The 19,527-nt window shown below is 40.3% G+C and overlaps 1 protein-coding gene across 2 annotated transcripts in view; it reads left to right on the top strand.

Moving 5' to 3' along the window:
• LOC117457329 (beta-galactosidase-1-like protein 2) overlaps positions 1–19,527 on the top strand; it is a 39,718-nt gene that overhangs the window by 5,925 nt on the left and 14,266 nt on the right. For both annotated transcript variants that reach the window (XM_071205212.1, XM_034097340.2), the window contains exons 10-19: positions 3,247–3,390; positions 4,300–4,380; positions 8,065–8,171; positions 9,943–10,089; positions 10,686–10,757; positions 11,224–11,302; positions 11,421–11,508; positions 13,006–13,123; positions 16,172–16,288; positions 17,349–17,444. In XM_071205212.1, coding sequence (XP_071061313.1) covers positions 3,247–3,390; positions 4,300–4,380; positions 8,065–8,171; positions 9,943–10,089; positions 10,686–10,757; positions 11,224–11,302; positions 11,421–11,508; positions 13,006–13,123; positions 16,172–16,288; positions 17,349–17,435 — 1,040 coding nt within the window. In that variant the 3' untranslated portion in view covers positions 17,436–17,444. The remainder of the gene's footprint in view (positions 1–3,246; positions 3,391–4,299; positions 4,381–8,064; positions 8,172–9,942; positions 10,090–10,685; positions 10,758–11,223; positions 11,303–11,420; positions 11,509–13,005; positions 13,124–16,171; positions 16,289–17,348; positions 17,445–19,527) is intronic.

Genomic DNA, 19,527 nt, shown 5'->3' with positions numbered 1-19,527 from the left:
ACAGGAGCTGTGAAGGTAGAACAGACTGTCTTGAGGGGGAAGACAGAGTCTCAGGACCTTTAGGGTAAGAAAGGCTTAAGACAAACGAACAGTCCCTGTGCCAGGGAAAAGAGGGTGTGGACACGCTCAGTAAATCCTCCAGACGGAGTGTGGGTGTTTGTTCTCACTTAGCTCATTTGGACCTGTTGATTTGGAATATATCAACACAGCAATTGCACTTACAGTAGATCCCTGAATGAGGGTGGTTCTCTACTTGCCTCTACTCAAAATAAGTATAAGTATAAATGATATGGAGAATCAAATATAACTTGTTTTGACCAAATATGTTTGATTTCAATATTGTGACAATATTGTGTTTACTGCATCACCAAAATGTACATCATTAGAATGTTGATAATGTATCATCAGTAATATGGGTTTATTGACCAAGTGGGTAAAGGCAAATAAGAGAAAAGCTACAAATTCAAAAAAGGGAATCACTTTACGGTAATGAAGCCTTTCAAACTTGCAAAAGACATCACTTACAATGTTCAAATTCAAAAGGATATCTAGTCTCGTATCACAATATCGATATCATACCAATATATTGCCCGGCCCTAACTCAAACTCTGGAGGGTTTTTCAGTCAGAATGCAATTGATCATACCAACAAATACAGCTGGGTTGCATATTGCCTTTAATAAAAAATTATTATTTTATTAAATGTGCCAAGTGCTAGGACTGTCTTAGGGAAGAAAGCTTGTAGATGTGCAGCTCCACTAACATGGAACAGTCTGCAAAAAGAATGTAAAATTACCAAGCTAGTACCACTACATGTTTGTAAAGCTCTGTTGGATGCTACAAACTCAGATGTTTGTACCTGTACATGTGGTTAAATATGTAAATTGTAATCCCTGTACATTTTGCTGTATGATGTCCTTTTGTTGTTCTGTTGTTTATGTTTTTAAGTCTTCTTGTGGAACCAACTGCTGCATGTCTCCCTAGAAAAAGAGATCATTGATCTCAATGGGATTTTACCTGGATAAAAAAAAAAGAAAAAAAAAAGATTATGATGAGAAACATGCCTAGGGTTATGAAAAAAATCGAATCAAGTGTATCTGATGCATCATCTCAAGAAGAATAGCCATCCTGTTGTGTGGTGGTATGCACCCATTATAGCCAGTTAGACACATAGAGCTCTAATTAATGTAGTTATTGTATCATACAAACAGTTCTCCCCGAGAGCTGGCTATTTCTCTTAATTTGATGAACACTGGTATATAAATGCAATGGGAACAACAGCTGGGATGTACCTCCTAGCATATGGTCATTCCTTTCTGGTTTTGTCAGAGATTTACCGCGTATACTTTTCATGCATGGTACGTTTTGAGCCAAGTATCACAAACCAGAGTCTGTGTCCAACCCTCTCCACTTTGTCTCTTGGCCATATGGTTGATGTTCAGAGGCCATTTCTTTTTCAAACGCTTCTTTGTGCAGGATTGTTCAAAGATGTGCTCCGCCGACTCTCACTGACTGTACCGAGGCCAGGTGGAGGTGTTACACTTTGTAGGAGTCACATTCATCTTCCCCACTTCCTCTGTATACACACACGCTGTAGCACATGCAGATACATACTAGAATTGTTTTGCTCGTGGCTGCATTAAATTAAGTTTCAGTTGACAAGAGCATAATGTTATGTACTTTCCTATGAATTATATGCTGCACTGTTTTTCTGAGTCACAGGCTATATACAGTATGTGCTGCACAATTTAAATAACCGCACCTGGACATAAGATATGACAAAATATATGTGAGACTTAGGACAAAGTTACATTTAGCCTACCTCTACGGTTACTAACCAAAATAGATTGTGGCCTTAATATGGTGTTCTTTGCTCATAAAAAAAGTTTTTTAAAACCTACATGTTTATATTCATAATTACTTCTCAGTCTGCTTCTGCATTTATTGCCTTATTGCACCAACTATGGAAAAACATGAACAATGAAACCATAGGCAGGGCTGTGTATCATGTCATACTCTTGCAATGGTGGAATAAGGATAAAGACCAATGCTTGTAAAATTACAGAAGTATGTTCAGCAAAATTCACTATGTATAAAGGAACCAAAGGCCTGTATTATAGTATTGGACTGTAACTGATGCATCAATGTGTACTTGTTATCCAATCTTAAAAATACTTTCCGAGGTCATACAAACCGTATTTTCTTAAAACAAATTAAATATATAATTAGTATTGCAGTGAAAATTGTTTTGTTTTGGAGTGAAACAAGAAGGATTAGGATGTGTCACTGCAGTAGAATAAACAAAGAAATAAACCATATTTCAGAATAAACCTATAATATAGTCTGGATGTGCCCTCAACGTATACAAACTGTTGGTGCAATAATAACATCAACGACCAGCGGCTAACTCGTACAGTTTGCGCTCTAAAGCATCCCACACATACCAGATATCATGGTCCAGAAGCTGTGGCCAGAAGGGTGATATTATTTTGAGTACAATATACAGTCATCACACACATAAAAACACAATTGTAAAGATTAATGGATCAGCATACCCTGCTATAGCCACCTTGAGTGCTCCTAGTAAACTTCTCATTTCAAACGCACACAGCCTCAGGCTTCCCAGCAGCCATTCACATCTTAACAGAAGATGCTCTGAAAATAGAAAGCTTCCTTATGCATTTTCCTTCTCTCGAGAAAGGGAGCGGGATAAAAAGAACCCTGGCCATGCAGAAAGAGTCACGCTGGGATATTCAGAGGGGATTCATGTCCTTGACATCTCAGTGCTCTGCAGACTGCAACACACACTGTTGGTCACAGCCAGTGCCACCACAGTAAAAAACGACCGGGTCTGGCTTTTGTCACTCAGCCCGCTCAATTGTTATTCACCAAGGCTCATGCCCTTGATTCAAATCATTAAAGTCAGTCCAATTTGACTGCTCACGTCCAATTTGAATACCTAATGACTCACTCTGCTATGTTCTCTGCAAAATATATAATTTGTACGGAGAGCTAGGCAATTTTTCATGGGTGTGAGCATTGCATTATAGGTACATATAGTAGGATATGTGCATGAGGTCTATCCATATTTCAATTGAAGTGGAATTGAGGGGCGATAGGATTAGTGAAACGGTGCCTTGTTAAAGCTGAAAATGTTGGGTTGCCCATTGGGCTTAATGCTAACCTTAGTTTATGTTATTTTCTGAATTACTAACTGGTTTTTATCATCCATTCTTTTTGTTTACAGACATGTTACCTGTGGTCACAGAGATCCTTAAACTGAACATGTCCATCAACCTCTACATGTTCCACGGTGGGACAAATTTTGGCTTTATGAGCGGAGCGTTTGCCGTTGGAATGCCGGCACCTAAAGCTATGGTGACAAATTATGGTATGTGTGAAGACTTTCTTTGTGACCAGCCTTTTGTTACATTTGAAAAAGTGAAATTTGGATTTGAGTTAAGACGAAAATATTATATACAGGACTGATTGGTCAGGATTGAACACAAAAAAGGCAATTCAATATCCTTCAGATTGAAGAAAAAAACACAATGCAAATAGACATTTAAATAATAGCCTTATTCTTTTCATTTTTAGCCTTGGTAATTGTGTAGTTTAAATCTAGTATCCAGCCAGTCCTAAGAAAGGCACATAAAAAACACAATTTATTTTATCTTCATTTTTAAAAGCCCACTGATTCTCTGCCAAGGTACTGTAGGCTGACCCACTCTATAAAGCTTGTTAAAAAAAGTATTGACTCAGGAGTGCCCATAATCATCAAATCAGTCTGATTAAATCTGCCTTAAGGACATTTGAAAAGAAAACAAAAAAATGGTTTTGATATTTGGAATCTGTAGATGGCGCTATCCGTACTCCTGAGCCTCTGACCTTCGACTGACTTGATGTGAACATGCAGTGCGCATTAATGAATTAATTACCTAATAAAATGCAAATTAAAATGTAAATGTAAAGACGTACAATGGGTTTTATATGCTCCTCTAGGGTCCTTAACATTATAATGACCTCGTTCTTTAGAAAAAAGGAGACTTCTGAGAGTGTCTCCCCGGTAAGGAAGACCACCTTCAACCTCCAGTGCAATCTGTGTTTACTCCTCTGAAGGCCTTTTACCTTTTTGACTCAAACTGCATTTTCTGTCAAGATAACTCAAAATGTGTCTCGGCCCGCTGCTGTCTCAAGATGTTTGATAGGGGAGCACGGTGAGAGCATCTGCCACGGTAAGAGGCATCCCTGCCTCTCTCCGGCTCCCAGCCTGCTGTTCTGATAGCACATTATCTTTCAGATTACGATGCTCCATTATCCGAGGTGGGGGATTACACCACCAAGTACCATCTTCTGAGGAATGTATTCAGCCAGTACCACGGTGAGTGTCGTGTGTTGTTGTTGAGTCGGGCCCCACATCTCCTGTCTCTCTTCTCTCCCTTCCCTTTCATCTCCACACTTAAGTTAATTCTCCTTGTAGAACCTGCTCTCTGTTGGCTAAAGTAGGATAACTTTGCATATGATTACAAGCACGGATTAGATATGGGTTTTTATGTGTGCTTGTGCATGTGTTTGAGACCAAGTCCAAGACCCTCAATTACTGCCCAATGTGAAAATGACATACTAGGCATTGTATCGTGTTTATTAGCTTATTACGTTTTCTCTTCCTGTTAAACAAGGGTTTGTGGTTGGAGGCAGAAGTCTCAAGTGTTTTGTGGCAGGTCTGAACATTTAGCTTTTGGCAATGTGTGATTGAATCCGGCACAACAAAGCAATAATTTGCACAGAGTTGTTGTGATTGAAGATGGTGTGAAATGCTGCCTGCGTGTGATGCATCCTTATGCTTTGTTCTCTGGAAAACAATGAGTAGCAGCCTGAATACGAGAGTCAGAGAAGGCTTTTTGTTCTTCACAGCAACTACAAGCGCATGACCCAATTAATGATTCATTCAATATTTTTATATCTTGTGCATATTTGTTTGTAAAACCGTGTACATTGTGCTACACAGTGCTTTTGTTTTCACATGGTTTCAGACGGATCTATCAAACGTCAAACACAACCTTGAACAACAATATTGCTCTCATGATAGACAGGTGACATATATGCTTTGGGGTTTATTTTATTATTACAAAGCTGTCAAAAGCTACAAAAATCAGCCATCATCTAAAAAAGGGTACAAATACATCTGCACTACATCTGCAGTATGCAAGTTCAGTATTGATGGTGCAGGGTAGGGCTGTACGATTAAATATTCAACAAACCCAATACTCGCTAAAGGCCAAGTATGTGTGAAAATGAGTGAAGAATTGCAGAGCTGCATATACAGTATATCCCGGTTTACAAATCATATTTTACAGACTCAAAGAGGCCATGTGCTTTTGGGGGTTTCCCCTTTCCTTTCGGGTGTAATATAGGTTTTTGAGCCGGGAGACGTGTGGTGCAGTGGGTTGTGCGTTGGTGTTTGGAACAGGGGGACACAGGTTCAAACCCCACTGCAGTCAGCATGTCGTTGTGTCCCTGGGCAAGACACTTCACCCCAAATTGCTCCTGTGGGGATTGTCCACAGTATTGAGTATGTAAGTCGCATTGGATAAAAGCGACATGTAATGTGAGTACCAGGAGACAGCGGTTGGTACTCTGGTACAGTTGTGGTGAAGGCATCTGACGTACTTGAACCAAAATGTCTACATGCATAGCAGAAGATGGCATCTTTTTTACATGAATATTCCAGCCAATTTCTGTTTTGAAACCATGAGCTGCAAAATGAATCACCTCGATTTGTCACCTTATTTTACTCCGTAACAAAGTGACATCACTAACACTTGTGAAAGAGGCTGGACATTTCCAACACGTATCTAAGTGGTACCGGCATTGTCTTGGGTAAGAATCAAAATAGCCTATGTAACCTAGTTTAATAGAAATATTCACACACACTCTACACCTCTTAGATTTGACCCATTATATAAACCACCAAGGCACTGGATTGAATGTGTTGTAGAGATCCATTTAGGAGAAAGGTGTTGGCTGTTTTCCTCAAAGCTATCCTTAAGTGATCCAGCTGTTACCACTTGACGATAAGGAAATGCTGTCGAGCCAATTCCGGGGGGACTGCTGGTGTCTGAATGCTTTAACACCTTTAAAAGCAGTGAGAGTGACTGGCGATCGCTGTTAACTGTTGTATGGATACTGTTTTGCAACACGAAGCACAAACTAAATGCTACTGTGGAGAGCTAACTACTCACCCAATGAGTTTTAGGCTGGAGCCACCCAAGGACGATAACGCAAACGGACCGAAATCGATATCAAAAAAGTCTTCCGTCCACACGCAACAGGCACGAGAAACGTGTCCGTTCACACGAGACCGCTCGAAAGCGCTTTAGTACATAGTAGTAGTAGTACATATGCCGGGCCTGTAAGTGGCACTGTACTCCTGCCACAAAAGCAGCGAAGAAGACTTCCCGCGCATGGTTGCCATGGTTTCCCTTCTGTTTATTGTCCGCTGTGGACGCTCTGGCTCTTTTTCTCCCTCCCTGAGGCAAGCGTTTGCTCCAGGCCCGGTTCTACAGGGGTGCATAAGGGTGCCCTCAGTTGAGTCGTTATGCACCCTCATTTGAAAAACGAAAAGTGAAAAAAAAAATCTAAAGTGAAAAATATTACATATATAATAATAATAATTGTAGTAATAAGAAGAATATAGTCAATGATGGACATCAGAAAATGGTTAAAACAACCAGCTCTTATCGCCAGCAGTAACACTGCATCTACTGCAGGTAATAACAGTTCAGATCATGGGGACACCTCAAAGTGCACCAGATTGATGCTTTTAACTTCAACATTTAAAAAAAAAATCTTCCCGGGGGAGCTTCCCCCGGACCCCCCTAGAAGAGGTGAGGACCCCCCTAGAAGGTGTTAGGTCCACTCCCCACTTATAAAAATAGCACTTTACCCCTGCACCCTCTCTAATCTCAGATGCACGCCGAGTCATTTTGTTCTGGGACCGGGCCTGGTGTGCTCCTGCTGTAAAGCCCTCCGGTAGTCCACCAGCAGATGAAAAACACCCACTTCTCCGCCTCTCCCAAGGCATGAGGGGACCATGCTGCAGAGTTTCAGTTAGATTTTTTTTTTGCCGGTCAACCTGTCCGTTAAAGTTTAAATCTTCCGGACAAAATTTGAAAAGTGCCAATCAGAGATCTTCTTTGTTATCTATTGAGCTTTAAAACAAATTGATAACGACTCTATATAAGAATAAAAACCGGAGCCTCTCTTTTTCCTCCCCCTCTTCTGACAGCCCAGCAGCTGATCTCTGAGCAGGAGAGGTGGGAGAGGTGGGAGAGGTGGGGAGAGGCGGGGAGAGGCGGGGCTATTGTTTCAACGTTATCAGGAAATGATCGTATAGGCGTAAGCACAGAGCCGTTTGCTCCCTCAGAGTGTTTCGTTCGCAGATCTACCCACCTTGGGACCCGTTATCGTTTTCTGCGTTTCCATGTCGGCCTCGTGTGGCCGAACCTTCTATCTGATAGAGAACTGTAGCGGATATGACCGTTATCGTCCTCGTGTGGCTGGGGCCTTAGAAGCAGCTTTCAAGGGTGTGGTCACTTTTATGTTTGGTAGTAAAAAAATGCAGATTGGGAATGTCTGCAGGGCTTCAATAGCCCAGAAAAAGGTCTTATAGCTGCTTGGGTTTTTCTAGCAAATTGTTTTGCTGGTTATACTTTACAAAGTTAATAAAATATCCAATTTCTTAGTACCAGATATACCAGAAGGTTTGTTATAGTTTCCATCTTGACTTAATAAGGCTTACAATTATTTAAATAAAACGACCTTCATCTGTGTCCTTCTTTCTTTCTCTCAGGTGCTTATCTTATGCATATGCAAATGATTTTACCATGGCCAGTTTAAAGAGAGAAAACAGAATTATTCATCTGACTGAATGTGGGCAATGTATGCATCAATTTCAAAACCCCCTTAATTTGGACTTGTTTTCATCCCACGGGTAAATAAAGGAAATGCAAATCAATTCATTTACATACAATCTGACTGCATTTTCCCCCTCCTTGTTGTTCAGCCCAGCCTCTCACCGTGCTGCCTCCTCATCAGGACAGGAGAGCGTACCAGCCTGTTTCCATCCAGCAGCACCTGTCTCTGTGGGTCAGTCTGCAATTCACTGACAAGGTAAACTGCTGACGCTCAGAGAGTGCCAACACAGGAGGCACCGAAATAATAAACATCGCCCGTGTGGCATTGCTCGAAACAGAGTCAGGAGGTTGTTGACAGACAACAGTAATTCATGCAATATGTAATGCATATGTCACACACAAAAGCCAATCAAATAAACTCAAAGAGAATATGCTGTTAATTATGAATGCAATTGACTTTTGCATTTTGAATAAAAGTATTCCAAGCTGTTTGGTGAATTACCACTTTCTATATTATCTATAGAGGATAGCTGTATTCACTTTCCTGTTTCCACAGTGATCACATCAGCCTATTAGGTGCAGCATTTGCATTGTTTTTTTCAGCAGATTCCAGTAATTACTCACAATTATCTAATGAATTGAGTGGGTTTCTTATATTAATATTTAATTACATTTGGACATTATTATATGTGAAGTAACCTAACCGCATCCCCTGTATCTTTTAGGATGTAATGTTTTCTATCAAATGATAAGAAATCATAAGATTAACAGCAGCATATGTTCCTTTAATACATCCTACAGAATAATTGTATTTCTATATTGATAATAAAATGTAAAAATCGAATTTGAAGCCCTGAAAAGTCACTTGCAGACGTGGCTTTGGTAATTACAGTGAGAGAAAGCAGATAATCTCCCTTTGCCATCAGAACTAACTCGGAGGGTGTCATCATGTCTGTTAGCTTTCATGTCCAATAGTCGAGTTCACATCATGCTGTTCAAGGGCATTTATATTCAAACCAGATGTGCCACGTCTGGCATTCAACATGAATTATTCACAATGTGCTTCCCTATGAGACGACAGTTTCTCTGCCCCTGACACACCCTCGTTTTAAAAAGAGCGATTTCTCTTAAGAGGCTTCAGAGAGACTGAGTGGGAAGTCTTGAGCCTGATGGTGTGTCTGTGTGTTCGGAGGTACGTGGTTCATCGTTTCATAGCGGCGAGTGTTTATTGTCTTGCATAATGCAGCTCCCGAGGGTATGCAAAAGAATGCTGCTGAATAAAAGAATGGCTTTGAACGGCAGAGAGGAAAGCTTCATTAGGGTTTGATAAATCATCACTTTGGGCAAAGCCATCTTGCAAGTGGGAGAATTGTGTGGCGCGAATCATAAGACCCCATCTGCGTCGAGAGCGGTTTATGAGATTGTGTGTGTTCACTTTAATTACAGCAAACTTCACGGAAACATTTCAAATAAACGTCTTTATGAATGTGGCACATTTCAACATCTTTTTCATTGCTTTTATTATTATTTATCACAGTGGATCCAATAGTGTTTGCAGCACAAAAAGGATTTATAACAAACCTAAGTAATACTTATACATAATAATGTAATCATTAAAAAAAAGATAATTATAGAAAGAGGAAGGCAGGTTTTTTATATAGAACATTTCAATATGATACAATTCTTTTAAAAAACACAACAAGCTTTAGGATAAAGTGCAACAGAAATACCTCACATAACTATATTTAAATACTCAATCTGTCAATCATTAAAACTCTAAGCGAATAAAACAAGCTTAAAATAATAAGTTATAGAATACGATAAGAAAGATGCAAGATACAAATTAATATAAGATATGAAGAGATACTGTATTTCATAGAAGGAAGCAGCGACAAAGAGAAAAGTCTTTAGCGTTGATTTAGAAACAAACGGGCGGAAAGAGACTGGAAGAGGAGAGAATATATGTTTGTGTTCCTGTTGGTGTCAACATCTGGTTTAAAGGTATCGAACATTGTCTTTATTTGTAGGCCTTTAAGTCAGAGAGGCCGGTGAGCATGGAGAACCTCCCTGTCAACAACAACAACGGCCAGTCTTACGGCTACACGCTGTACGAGACCACCATCAGCAGCGAAGGGACCCTCAACTCCAAGAACAACATCAGAGACAGAGCCCTGGTAAAGAAAGGAAGACAGACGTGCACTCAAATCACACAATTACACTTCTCTTCTGTGAGAACTTTTGCATGTAGAAGGCTGTAATCTGTTGGAAATCACACCTCTGATCTGTGTACTCATTGAGAACAATTAACAAGCGCAGGCTGATACCAGTTGCTCTGGTGTGAAAGTCAAACAGGAGCCTGGAGTTCTTAGAAATTGGTGTCCAGAAATGTCTGTGACAGACAAATGTCGTATAACATGTTTTCTTTTTTTAAAAACGTATTTCAGTGTCAGTTTCATTATAAGATAAGATGGACCTTTATTAATTATTATCCAAACAGATTCACATTTTAGTCAACATATTTCTACATTTTAATTTCCATTTCGCTGTAGAGTCAATATATAGAAGGAAAACATGAAGGAAAATAATACAAAAACAATCAATAAAAAAGTAGAAAAACTATCTAAAAATATTAAACATCTGAAAATATACATATATATGTGTATATGTGTGTGCGTGTGTGCATGTGTATGTGTTAATATACAGGTCATACACCTTGACCAGGAGGTTTAACATGGTGTACATGAAAACTATTTCTTTTGTTTCTTCCTAGGTTTATGTGGACAAACATTTTGTTGGTGTTCTGGATTATAAGACGCAAGAACTTGCAGTCCCTTACGGAAAGGTACTGTGTGTGTGTGTGTGTGTGTGTGTGTGTGTGTGTGTGTGTGTGTGTGTGTGTGTGTGTGTGTGTGTGTGTGTGTGTGTGTGTGTGTGTGTGTGTGTGTGTGTGTGTGTGTGTGTGTGTGTGTGTGTGTGTGTGTGTGTGTGTGTGTGTGTGTGTGTGTGTGTGTGTGTGTGTGTGTGTGTGTGTGTGTGTGTGTGTGTGTGTGTGTGTGTGTGTGTGCTTCCTAAAAGCATAAAGTTGTTAATATTGAACAGCATGTGAAAGCTTCAGGGGTTGCTGATAGATGTTTTCTGACAGCAAGGTCCTCAGGATAGGCAAACAGCAGACTGTTTATCCTGACAAACTTGCTGACTCACATTGGACTTCATCAATAACTAAAGCCAGAGCTGAAAGACATTTTTGCTTCCTGTATTTTTTTAAATACATCTGTATTTCAGTATTTGTTTTATGTTTTCCACTGAAGGGAAAAAGAACTCTAAGTTTACTCGTGGAGAACTGTGGAAGAGTGAATTATGGGAAAACCCTGGATGAGCAGCGCAAAGGTAAAAGTTGATGCATAAACGGCCCAAATCTGGCCAAATGATCTCTTTATCAGTAACCTTGAAAGTAAACTAATTAAGAGTGAAGAAAGACGGATTCACCTGTTTTGACTCCTCTCAGGTCTTGTTGGAGATATCGAGTTGAACAAGAACCCCCTCCGTGACTTTGTTATCCATAGTCTGGATATGAAGCCTGGCTTTGTAAACAGGTTTGTTTCTTTCAATTATTTCCCCATTTCTTTCTGTCAAATCAGCAAATTATCTCCCTGTTTAACACAGTTACCGTGGGAACATGATGGCAAAGATAATACATCAAAACACATCTGTTCAAACCACAGTCTCATGTAAATTATAAAATAAGTACACGAGGTAGAATACCCTGGATCTGGACTGTTTTCAGTGCTTGAGAATACATCAAATCTTAATTTATTAAAAACACAGGGGGTTTATTAAACACACTAGCAGAATCCAAACAATATATCCTAAAACTCCAGGGTGATTCACAAATAAAAACACTTTGAAAGCATGAGGTACAAAAACATTGCAAATTGAATTTCCGTCAGCAGCATGTGTCGACAGCTTAATTGAAGCAAAACTCATTACAGTATTACTCAAATAAATGCTGCAACAACAAATAATAATGGGACTGGATACGCTTTTAACAGGATAATTATTAAATATGAGAATATATTAAGATTATTTTGTCAACACCAAGACTGCATGTTAATACAACTGTTCATTGAAACCTCGACACTCTGTTCCTTTCATTGTCTCATTGCATGATGTAATATTGCTTTTCACTGGAATACTGTATTTAATTAAAGTATGTATACCTGTTTTGAGTCCAATCCTAACCTTCTGCCTTGACTTAAGAAGTACTTCAACTCCTTTTGCTTTGATGTGCTATATATACTGTATATATAATGATTTCACTTGATAAATGCAACATGCACCATTTAACAAGCACAATAACACGACTGCTGTGCAATGGCAGAAAGGGAAACGGTCTGAGTGGGGGAACTTTAATGTGGCACCCATCCCATAATTGTCATTAGGTCGTTTCTGCACAACAGCCAATCATTATAGGGTCATTTTGGCAGGGCTCATTGCACCCAAAATGCATTTCCCTCGTGGTGTTTCCATATTAGATGGTGCCTCCCTTTATTGCTAATCACATGCAACATTAGCGTCATCAACACCAGATTGAAGTCGACCATCGGCCAAAGCCCTTCTTAATCACAATATCTTTGGGAAATTCAGAATTCTTATGTTGAATAAACTAACAAACCAAATGACCAATGTAACCTCCTTTTAACCTCCTTAAAGAATATGGGCTTGGATGAGTTTACCTATTTTATTTCAAGGTTTATATACAGTATATACTTAGGAGACTATGATCATATGATTTATTTTCAAATCCGTTTGGGTTCCTCCTCATGCACTGAGAACCTTTCAATCCTTCCACCCTAAAAATGTCAATACCTGAAGCCCTGTATGCGTGAACACTGAAGAAAAACCTAAATGAGCAAGGATTTCTTCTTCCATCATGGAGACCTTTTGGATTTACTCAGAGGCAAAATATAACCGATAGCTCGCAGATTGTGATTCTGAATATTTCCCCTGACATCCATTTCCAAAGTTTTACTTGACATTTACCGTAGGTGTATAAATACAAATGACGTGATGAATGTATTCTGCTTTTACAGACTTGAGGGTACTGGCCATTGGATTTCTTTGCGTCAGCAGCGGCCCTCCTTCCCGGGGTTTTTCCAGGCAAAACTCTACGTGAACAGTTCTCCTAAAGACACCTTCATCAAACTCCCCGTGAGTACAATGTGACACCCATATGTTCAATACAGCAACGATAAAACTACAGAAACTGACATTAGGATTACTCAGGATATCTTTAAAAGCTGAACACAAAATATATATAACCTAAAACGAAATAGCATGGGGCTGTATGGATATAATTACAATGTATAGACCGACGTTTGGGTTATCATACCCAACCTCTAATTCAATGAACATTAAGATATGAATGTCAGTTTTACTTCCGGTATATTGAACATAAATCAATCTGTTTATACTTGACATTTCACATATTAAAAATGCCTTATAGTATAGTACACATTTATTTAGGTTTGTTTGTACTGCTTGAGATTTTGCTAAATAATTTTAGTAGTGCTGCGCTGATATTTAGACTGTTTTTGTCCCGTAAGTTTCACAACATACATATAATACATATCAGAATCAGAAACAGGTTTATTGCCAGATAGGTTCACACATACGAGAAATTTGACTTGATGTCATCGTGCAGACATAACATATAAGACTAGAAATCTAATATAAAACAAAAAGTCTTTAAAGGTGGGGTAGGTCATTTTGGAGAAACCAGCTCGAGATCGCTAGAATTTGAAAATACACAGCCGGAAAAAATCTGCCACTTCCTCACAGAGCCCCTCCTCCAACACACACGAACGCACACATGACCAATGAGGGCACGAGATAAGTTTGTGCCCAGATGGAAGGCTGACAGGCCTAAAATGATTGGTTGTACTTTTTACAGTACCACGGCTTCTACAGATGACATTTTTTAATGGATTTTTTGTCAAACCATTTAATATATTCATTGCTATCGGGATGTTGAGAGCATTCCATGGAATATAAAAAAAGTGTATCTCGAGTCGGTTTCTCAAACTTACCCCACCTTTAAGGACACCGTAATACAATATAAATAGCAATAAAATAAAGCAGTAATTTACATGGAAATAGAATGCTATGAATGAATTATAGGATATAAAATATGAAAGAAGAAATATGTGCATTAAGCAGTAAGAACATTGTGTGCATTAATGTAATGCATATAGAGTCTACGTTGTGGCAGAGGTAAAGTGTCAGTGGGGGGCCGGGCCTTGCTTAAGAGGCCGGTAGCGGAGGGGAAGAAACTGTTCAGGTGGCGAGAGGTTTTGGTCCTGATGGAGCGCAGCCTCCTGCCAGAGGGGAGGGGGGTGAACAGTTCGTGTCCAGGGTGGGAGGGGTCGGCCACTATCTTCCCTGCCCGCCTCAGGGTCCTGGAGGCGTGCAGGTCGTGGAGGGATGGCAGATTGCAGCCGATCACCTTCTCTGCAGAGCGGATGACACGCTGCAGCCTGCCCTTATCCGTGGCTGCGACGTACCAGATGGTGATGGAGGAGGTGAGGATGGAGGTGTAGAAGTTCACCATCATTGTCTTTGTCAGGTTGAATTTCTTCAGCTGCCTCAGGAAGAACATCCTCTGCTGGTTTTTTTGACGAGGGAGCAGATGTTCTGCTTCCGTTTGAGGTCCTGGGCGATGATGGTGCCCAGGAAGAGGAAAGACTCCACAGCAGTTACTGGGGAGTCACACAGAGTGATCGGGGCGGGTGGGGCTGCGTTCTTCCTGAAGTCCACAACCATCTCCACTGCCTTGAGAGCGTTGAGCTCCAGGTGGTTTTCCCCACACCAGGTCACCAGATGGTCCATCTCCCACCTGTAGGCAGACTCGTCCCCACCAGAGATGAGTGCGATGAGGGTGGTGTCGACTGCGAACTTCAGGAGCTTGGCGGACTGGTGACTGGAGGTGCAGCCGTTGGTGTACAGGGAGAAGAGCAGAGGGGAAGGAACGCAGCCTTAAGGGGAACCGGTGCTGATGGTCCAGGGGTCAGAGACGTGTTTCCCGAGCTGCTTCCTGTCAGACAGGAAGTCTGTGATCCACCCGCAGGTGGAGTCGGCACGTGCAGCTGGGAGAGCTTGTCCTGCAGCAGAGCCGGGATGATGGTGTTGAAGGCGGAGCTGAAGTCCACAAAGAGGATCCTGGCGTAGGTTGCTGCTGTGTCCAGGTGCTGGAGGAGGAAGTGAAGGGCCATGTTGACAGCGTCGTCCACAGACCTGTTGGCTCTGTAGGCGAACTGCAGGGGGTCTAGGAGGGGGTCTGTGATGGATTTTAGGTGGGACAGGACAAGGCGCTCAAAGGACTTCATAACCACAGAGGTCAGGGCGACGGGTCTGTAGTCATTTAATCCTGTGATCCTTGTTTTCTTGGGAACCGGGATGATGGTGGAGGTTTTGAAGCATGCTGGGACGTGGCATGTCTCCAGTGAGGTGTTGAAGATGTCTGTAAACACCGGAGACCGCTGATCAGAGCTTCAGGGTGGAGGGGGAGACATTATCAAGGCCAGCCGCTTTTCTGCTATTGAGTTCTTTGAAAAGTCTATTTACATCTCTTATATATGGGAATCTGTCCTTTGTAGTACTGATAGAAATGTTGACACCAAATATTCAGAAGTAGTGTGAATGTAGTCGTATAATATATCTTATCCTTGACACGGTCAGCTAGTGGTTTGGTAATTTGAATTTACAGGCATCTTTATAATTAGACATACTAATTGTTTGTCCCTAGAGAGTAATGCAACCAGTAGCTTTATCATGACATTGATCACTTATAATTCATTGCATATGACACGATGATATCATTTCATTAGTGAAGAAAGATCTTAAAAGGCTCTTTAGGGAAAATGAGGTTATTTTTAATGATCTCATTTTCTTGCAGCTCTACATAATGCAGTTATTGATTGAATGAGTGCCTCTTTATCCCTCTGTTAAACTGCGTATCCCTCTGGCTATTTTTAGATGGAAACTTTCCCACAGTTTTTCCACTGCTGTAAATTAAAGTGAGAAGCGAAGCAAAGAAATACAATGAACAAGAACTCAGGATATATTGAGCAAATGATCTAGAAAGGAAGGTGTGACATTGGTGTCTGGTTCTCCTCTACATGTTTCTTCCCCCCCCCCATCAGCATTTAATTGTCCGAACCTGCCTGTTGTCATGGTGACGGTCACTGGTTGTGTTCACAGGGCTGGGGCAAAGGTGTAGTGTTTATTAACGGCAGGAATCTGGGACGCTACTGGTCCGTCGGTCCTCAGCAGACTCTCTACGTCCCGGGGCCCTGGCTCCACAGGGGGAACAACCAGGTACTGTACCTTTTGTCTTATGTGCTTATCATTCAGGAAACACTATTATCAAAATCACTTTAGGACGTTTTAGCCTTAATGACCTGATCTCAACATTGTTGGCGACTTACAGCATTGAACAGGAACACTGAGGATCACAGAGAATGCCTTCAGTATGTTTGTTATTTAACAGGATATGTGAAATACATTGATTATAGTGATGTACAGTATAGTGGACGGTAAAGCAGTGATTTTGGGTTGTCTATTTTGCTAGAGCATGGTCACATTTGATCTCCTGACCTGAGATGTGTAACTCATTCCATTTTGGCCAAAGTCGGCACATAACATGTTTGGATCACCTAACCTGACTGTTGCCATATTCCTCAAGGAGACGTTAAATAATAAACAAACATTTCACAATAAATATGTCACTTGTTTTGTCTACAAACTGTAAAAAAAAGAAGTGCAAATGCCGATCACTTGTTTAGTTTGACCAATATTACAGACCCACATTTTTTAAAATTACAGTTATGAATGAAAACATCATAAAATGGAGCAACTTGATCTACAGTAGGTAGATGCACATGCGGTCTGATAACAGACTCAAATGATGAAGCATGTTTCAAATAAGTGGCTTGCTAAACGACTGGTCAATAGAAAATAAATGTTTCCTTCTGTATGTACTTTTGTTTTTAAAAATAAGCAAATTCCCCCAAATGGTATGGCATGTATAACTACAGGTGGCACAAGGGACTGTCCTACCTATTTGAAATGGTGCCCAATTAATGCGAATATACACAGGTTTTGGTATTCTCAAAAAATGCACAAACATATCAGATGGACATGTTTTGAAAGTATGATACAGATCTTGGTTGACCTCGACTCCTGCATCCGCCATTACAGTATCAAGCTATAGATATTCATCACCCATAGCTTTGATGCTGTTGAACTCTAAAGCGCTTTCCACTAATTCTATTGTGTTTCTCCTTCTTGTCTTTCACAACTCTTGGTGTTCATCCACCCACTCTCCCTGTCTGTTCATGACCTTCACTCAGCCGGTATATTTCTTTCTTCCTTAAAGGTCACTGTGTTCGAAGAGCAGGAAACAGATGGCAGGATTCAGTTCTCCAGCAGCCCGGACTATGGCATGTCAGTTGATGTCCAGTGAGGACAGGAGGTGAGAGGGCAGTGTGGATGAGGAGAGGAGGATGCTGGGAGAGTAGCTGGGAAACCGAGGCAACGGCTCAGGCGATTACAGCGAGCTTAGGCGCCGATGGCGTGTCACGACCAGCAGATCTGAAAAGTATCAAAAGACTTTTGGTTTCCCATCGGAAGAATTCAACAATGCAGTGATCCAGACTTGGGGAGTGCTTTTTCCAAATTAGAGGATCCTTCATATTGAACCTGACTGAGTATTTTCTTCACATGATTCTAAAGAGATACATGTGCATATCCTCCACGCTCCTAAAAGACCCACAAGCCTACGCACACAATGCATTTCCTGTCCCCTGTTTTGGGGTAAAAGAGGATAAATCACCGGTTTTTATTTAATGCGAGAAATGGGTATTCCAGTTGCTTAATCTTAACTCATATTAGACCTGCACACTTGGTGAGTTAAGAAGTTAATTTAAACATAACAGAGGAGTTGGTAATAGTGGAAGTAAAAAAAATGAAGTGTGGTTTTGATTTGTTCTACTTTGTTTTTGTCGTGTTCGAAGGAAGTATGTTATATAACGATCAGCAAGGTAAAAGGACTGTTTCTGTGATTTGAGTGTGGTGGCTTTGTCGAGAGCATAATGGCAGTTTCTTATTACATTTCACTCGGAGAATGAAGGGTTTATTTAGACTGAACCAGACGTGGTGATAATTGCAACAACTTGAATTTTATTTTGTTTCAGTCAAGTTTAAAATGTGTGTGTGATGATCAGGTAAAATGATGGTTTCTGTCAAAGGATACTTATGGCTTTGAGAAGAGCATATTCATTGTTTGTTTTGTAAGTTAATCACTTATAATACTTGCCAAAACCGTGTTGGATTTATAACTTTTTGTCAATGAAGTCTTGCGCTTTTTAATCTGTTTATATTGTAAAAAAACAACAACCTGATTTGTTGAGAAACAACCAACAGTTTTCATTTAATGACTGTATTTATGCCAAGGGATGTATAATTATTTCTATCACCGTATTATTATTTCTCCAATGTCATTAACGTTCATTCAAATACTTTATTTTTGGAGACCAAGAGACTGTCGTTGATAATAATGAAGTGAAAATCTCCTCCTCCAACACACTTAATTTATAAATTCCAGGCTGTGTAATAATGGTGAATAAATGCAGTTCGACCTCTGTATCAGAAGCCAAGGATGCTTTTGAACTCTTTGAACCGCACACCGACCGCCTGTTTGATATAAAACGAGTTGCTTCTGTCCTCTCTTATGATACAAGCTGTGTTTGAAGTGTTTTCAAAAGTCATCTCTATGTGCGTGCTTTGCCAACAGACCTACCATCACAATTCTTCCCTTTAAAGATTGATGCCACAGTGACACTGTGCTTCAACATTTCAGTCTTTTATCGCCTGGAAAAATGTGAGGTGCATGAATTGCATTTGTGCCAACTCGTGTTAACTTATAAGGGTGCTGAGACAGTTTGTTCTTGAGATGTTAAAGTAAATATGCTAACCACCATGTGTAGGCTTTTACTTAAACATTTCCCCAACAACTTAATGCCATATTTCCCATCCACTGATATTACATTGCTAAACTTTACACAAATAAGGTAAGGCTAGAATAATTAGTTTTTCTCTAATAATGTAAAAAATACTTTTAAATGATACATGTATATTTCTCTATGTATGTAAATTAAACAATTAATGCGGACATTGACCATTTTTGTTGTTGATTTAAATATTACAATTTTAGCTAAAATAATTACTGTGTGTTAATTGTGCAGCCTAATTTAGGACGGAAGGATTTGACACAAACTTAAAGGGGACCTATCATGCAAAATGCACTTTTTTATGTCCTTTATACATAAATATGTGTCCCGGTGTGTCGGGGAACTCACGCAGCGTCAGAAAATAAAACCCTCTCTATTTTCCTCCGTACTCAAATCTCTAAAAACGGAACTGATCCAGATTTGTGTCCGATATGACGTAATATGGGAAATGTGGGCTGGCTTTACGCCCACGGTCCTATCAGAAACGTTGCTATCAGAAACAATGCCCGACTGTTTTGGATGTAATATGGTCGGTGCATGTTTACA

This window comes from Pseudochaenichthys georgianus, chromosome 13 (genome assembly GCF_902827115.2).
Source record: "Pseudochaenichthys georgianus chromosome 13, fPseGeo1.2, whole genome shotgun sequence".
In the NCBI taxonomy this organism is placed as follows: domain Eukaryota; kingdom Metazoa; phylum Chordata; class Actinopteri; order Perciformes; family Channichthyidae; genus Pseudochaenichthys; species Pseudochaenichthys georgianus.
This window is presented reverse-complemented; position numbering and strand designations above follow the sequence as displayed.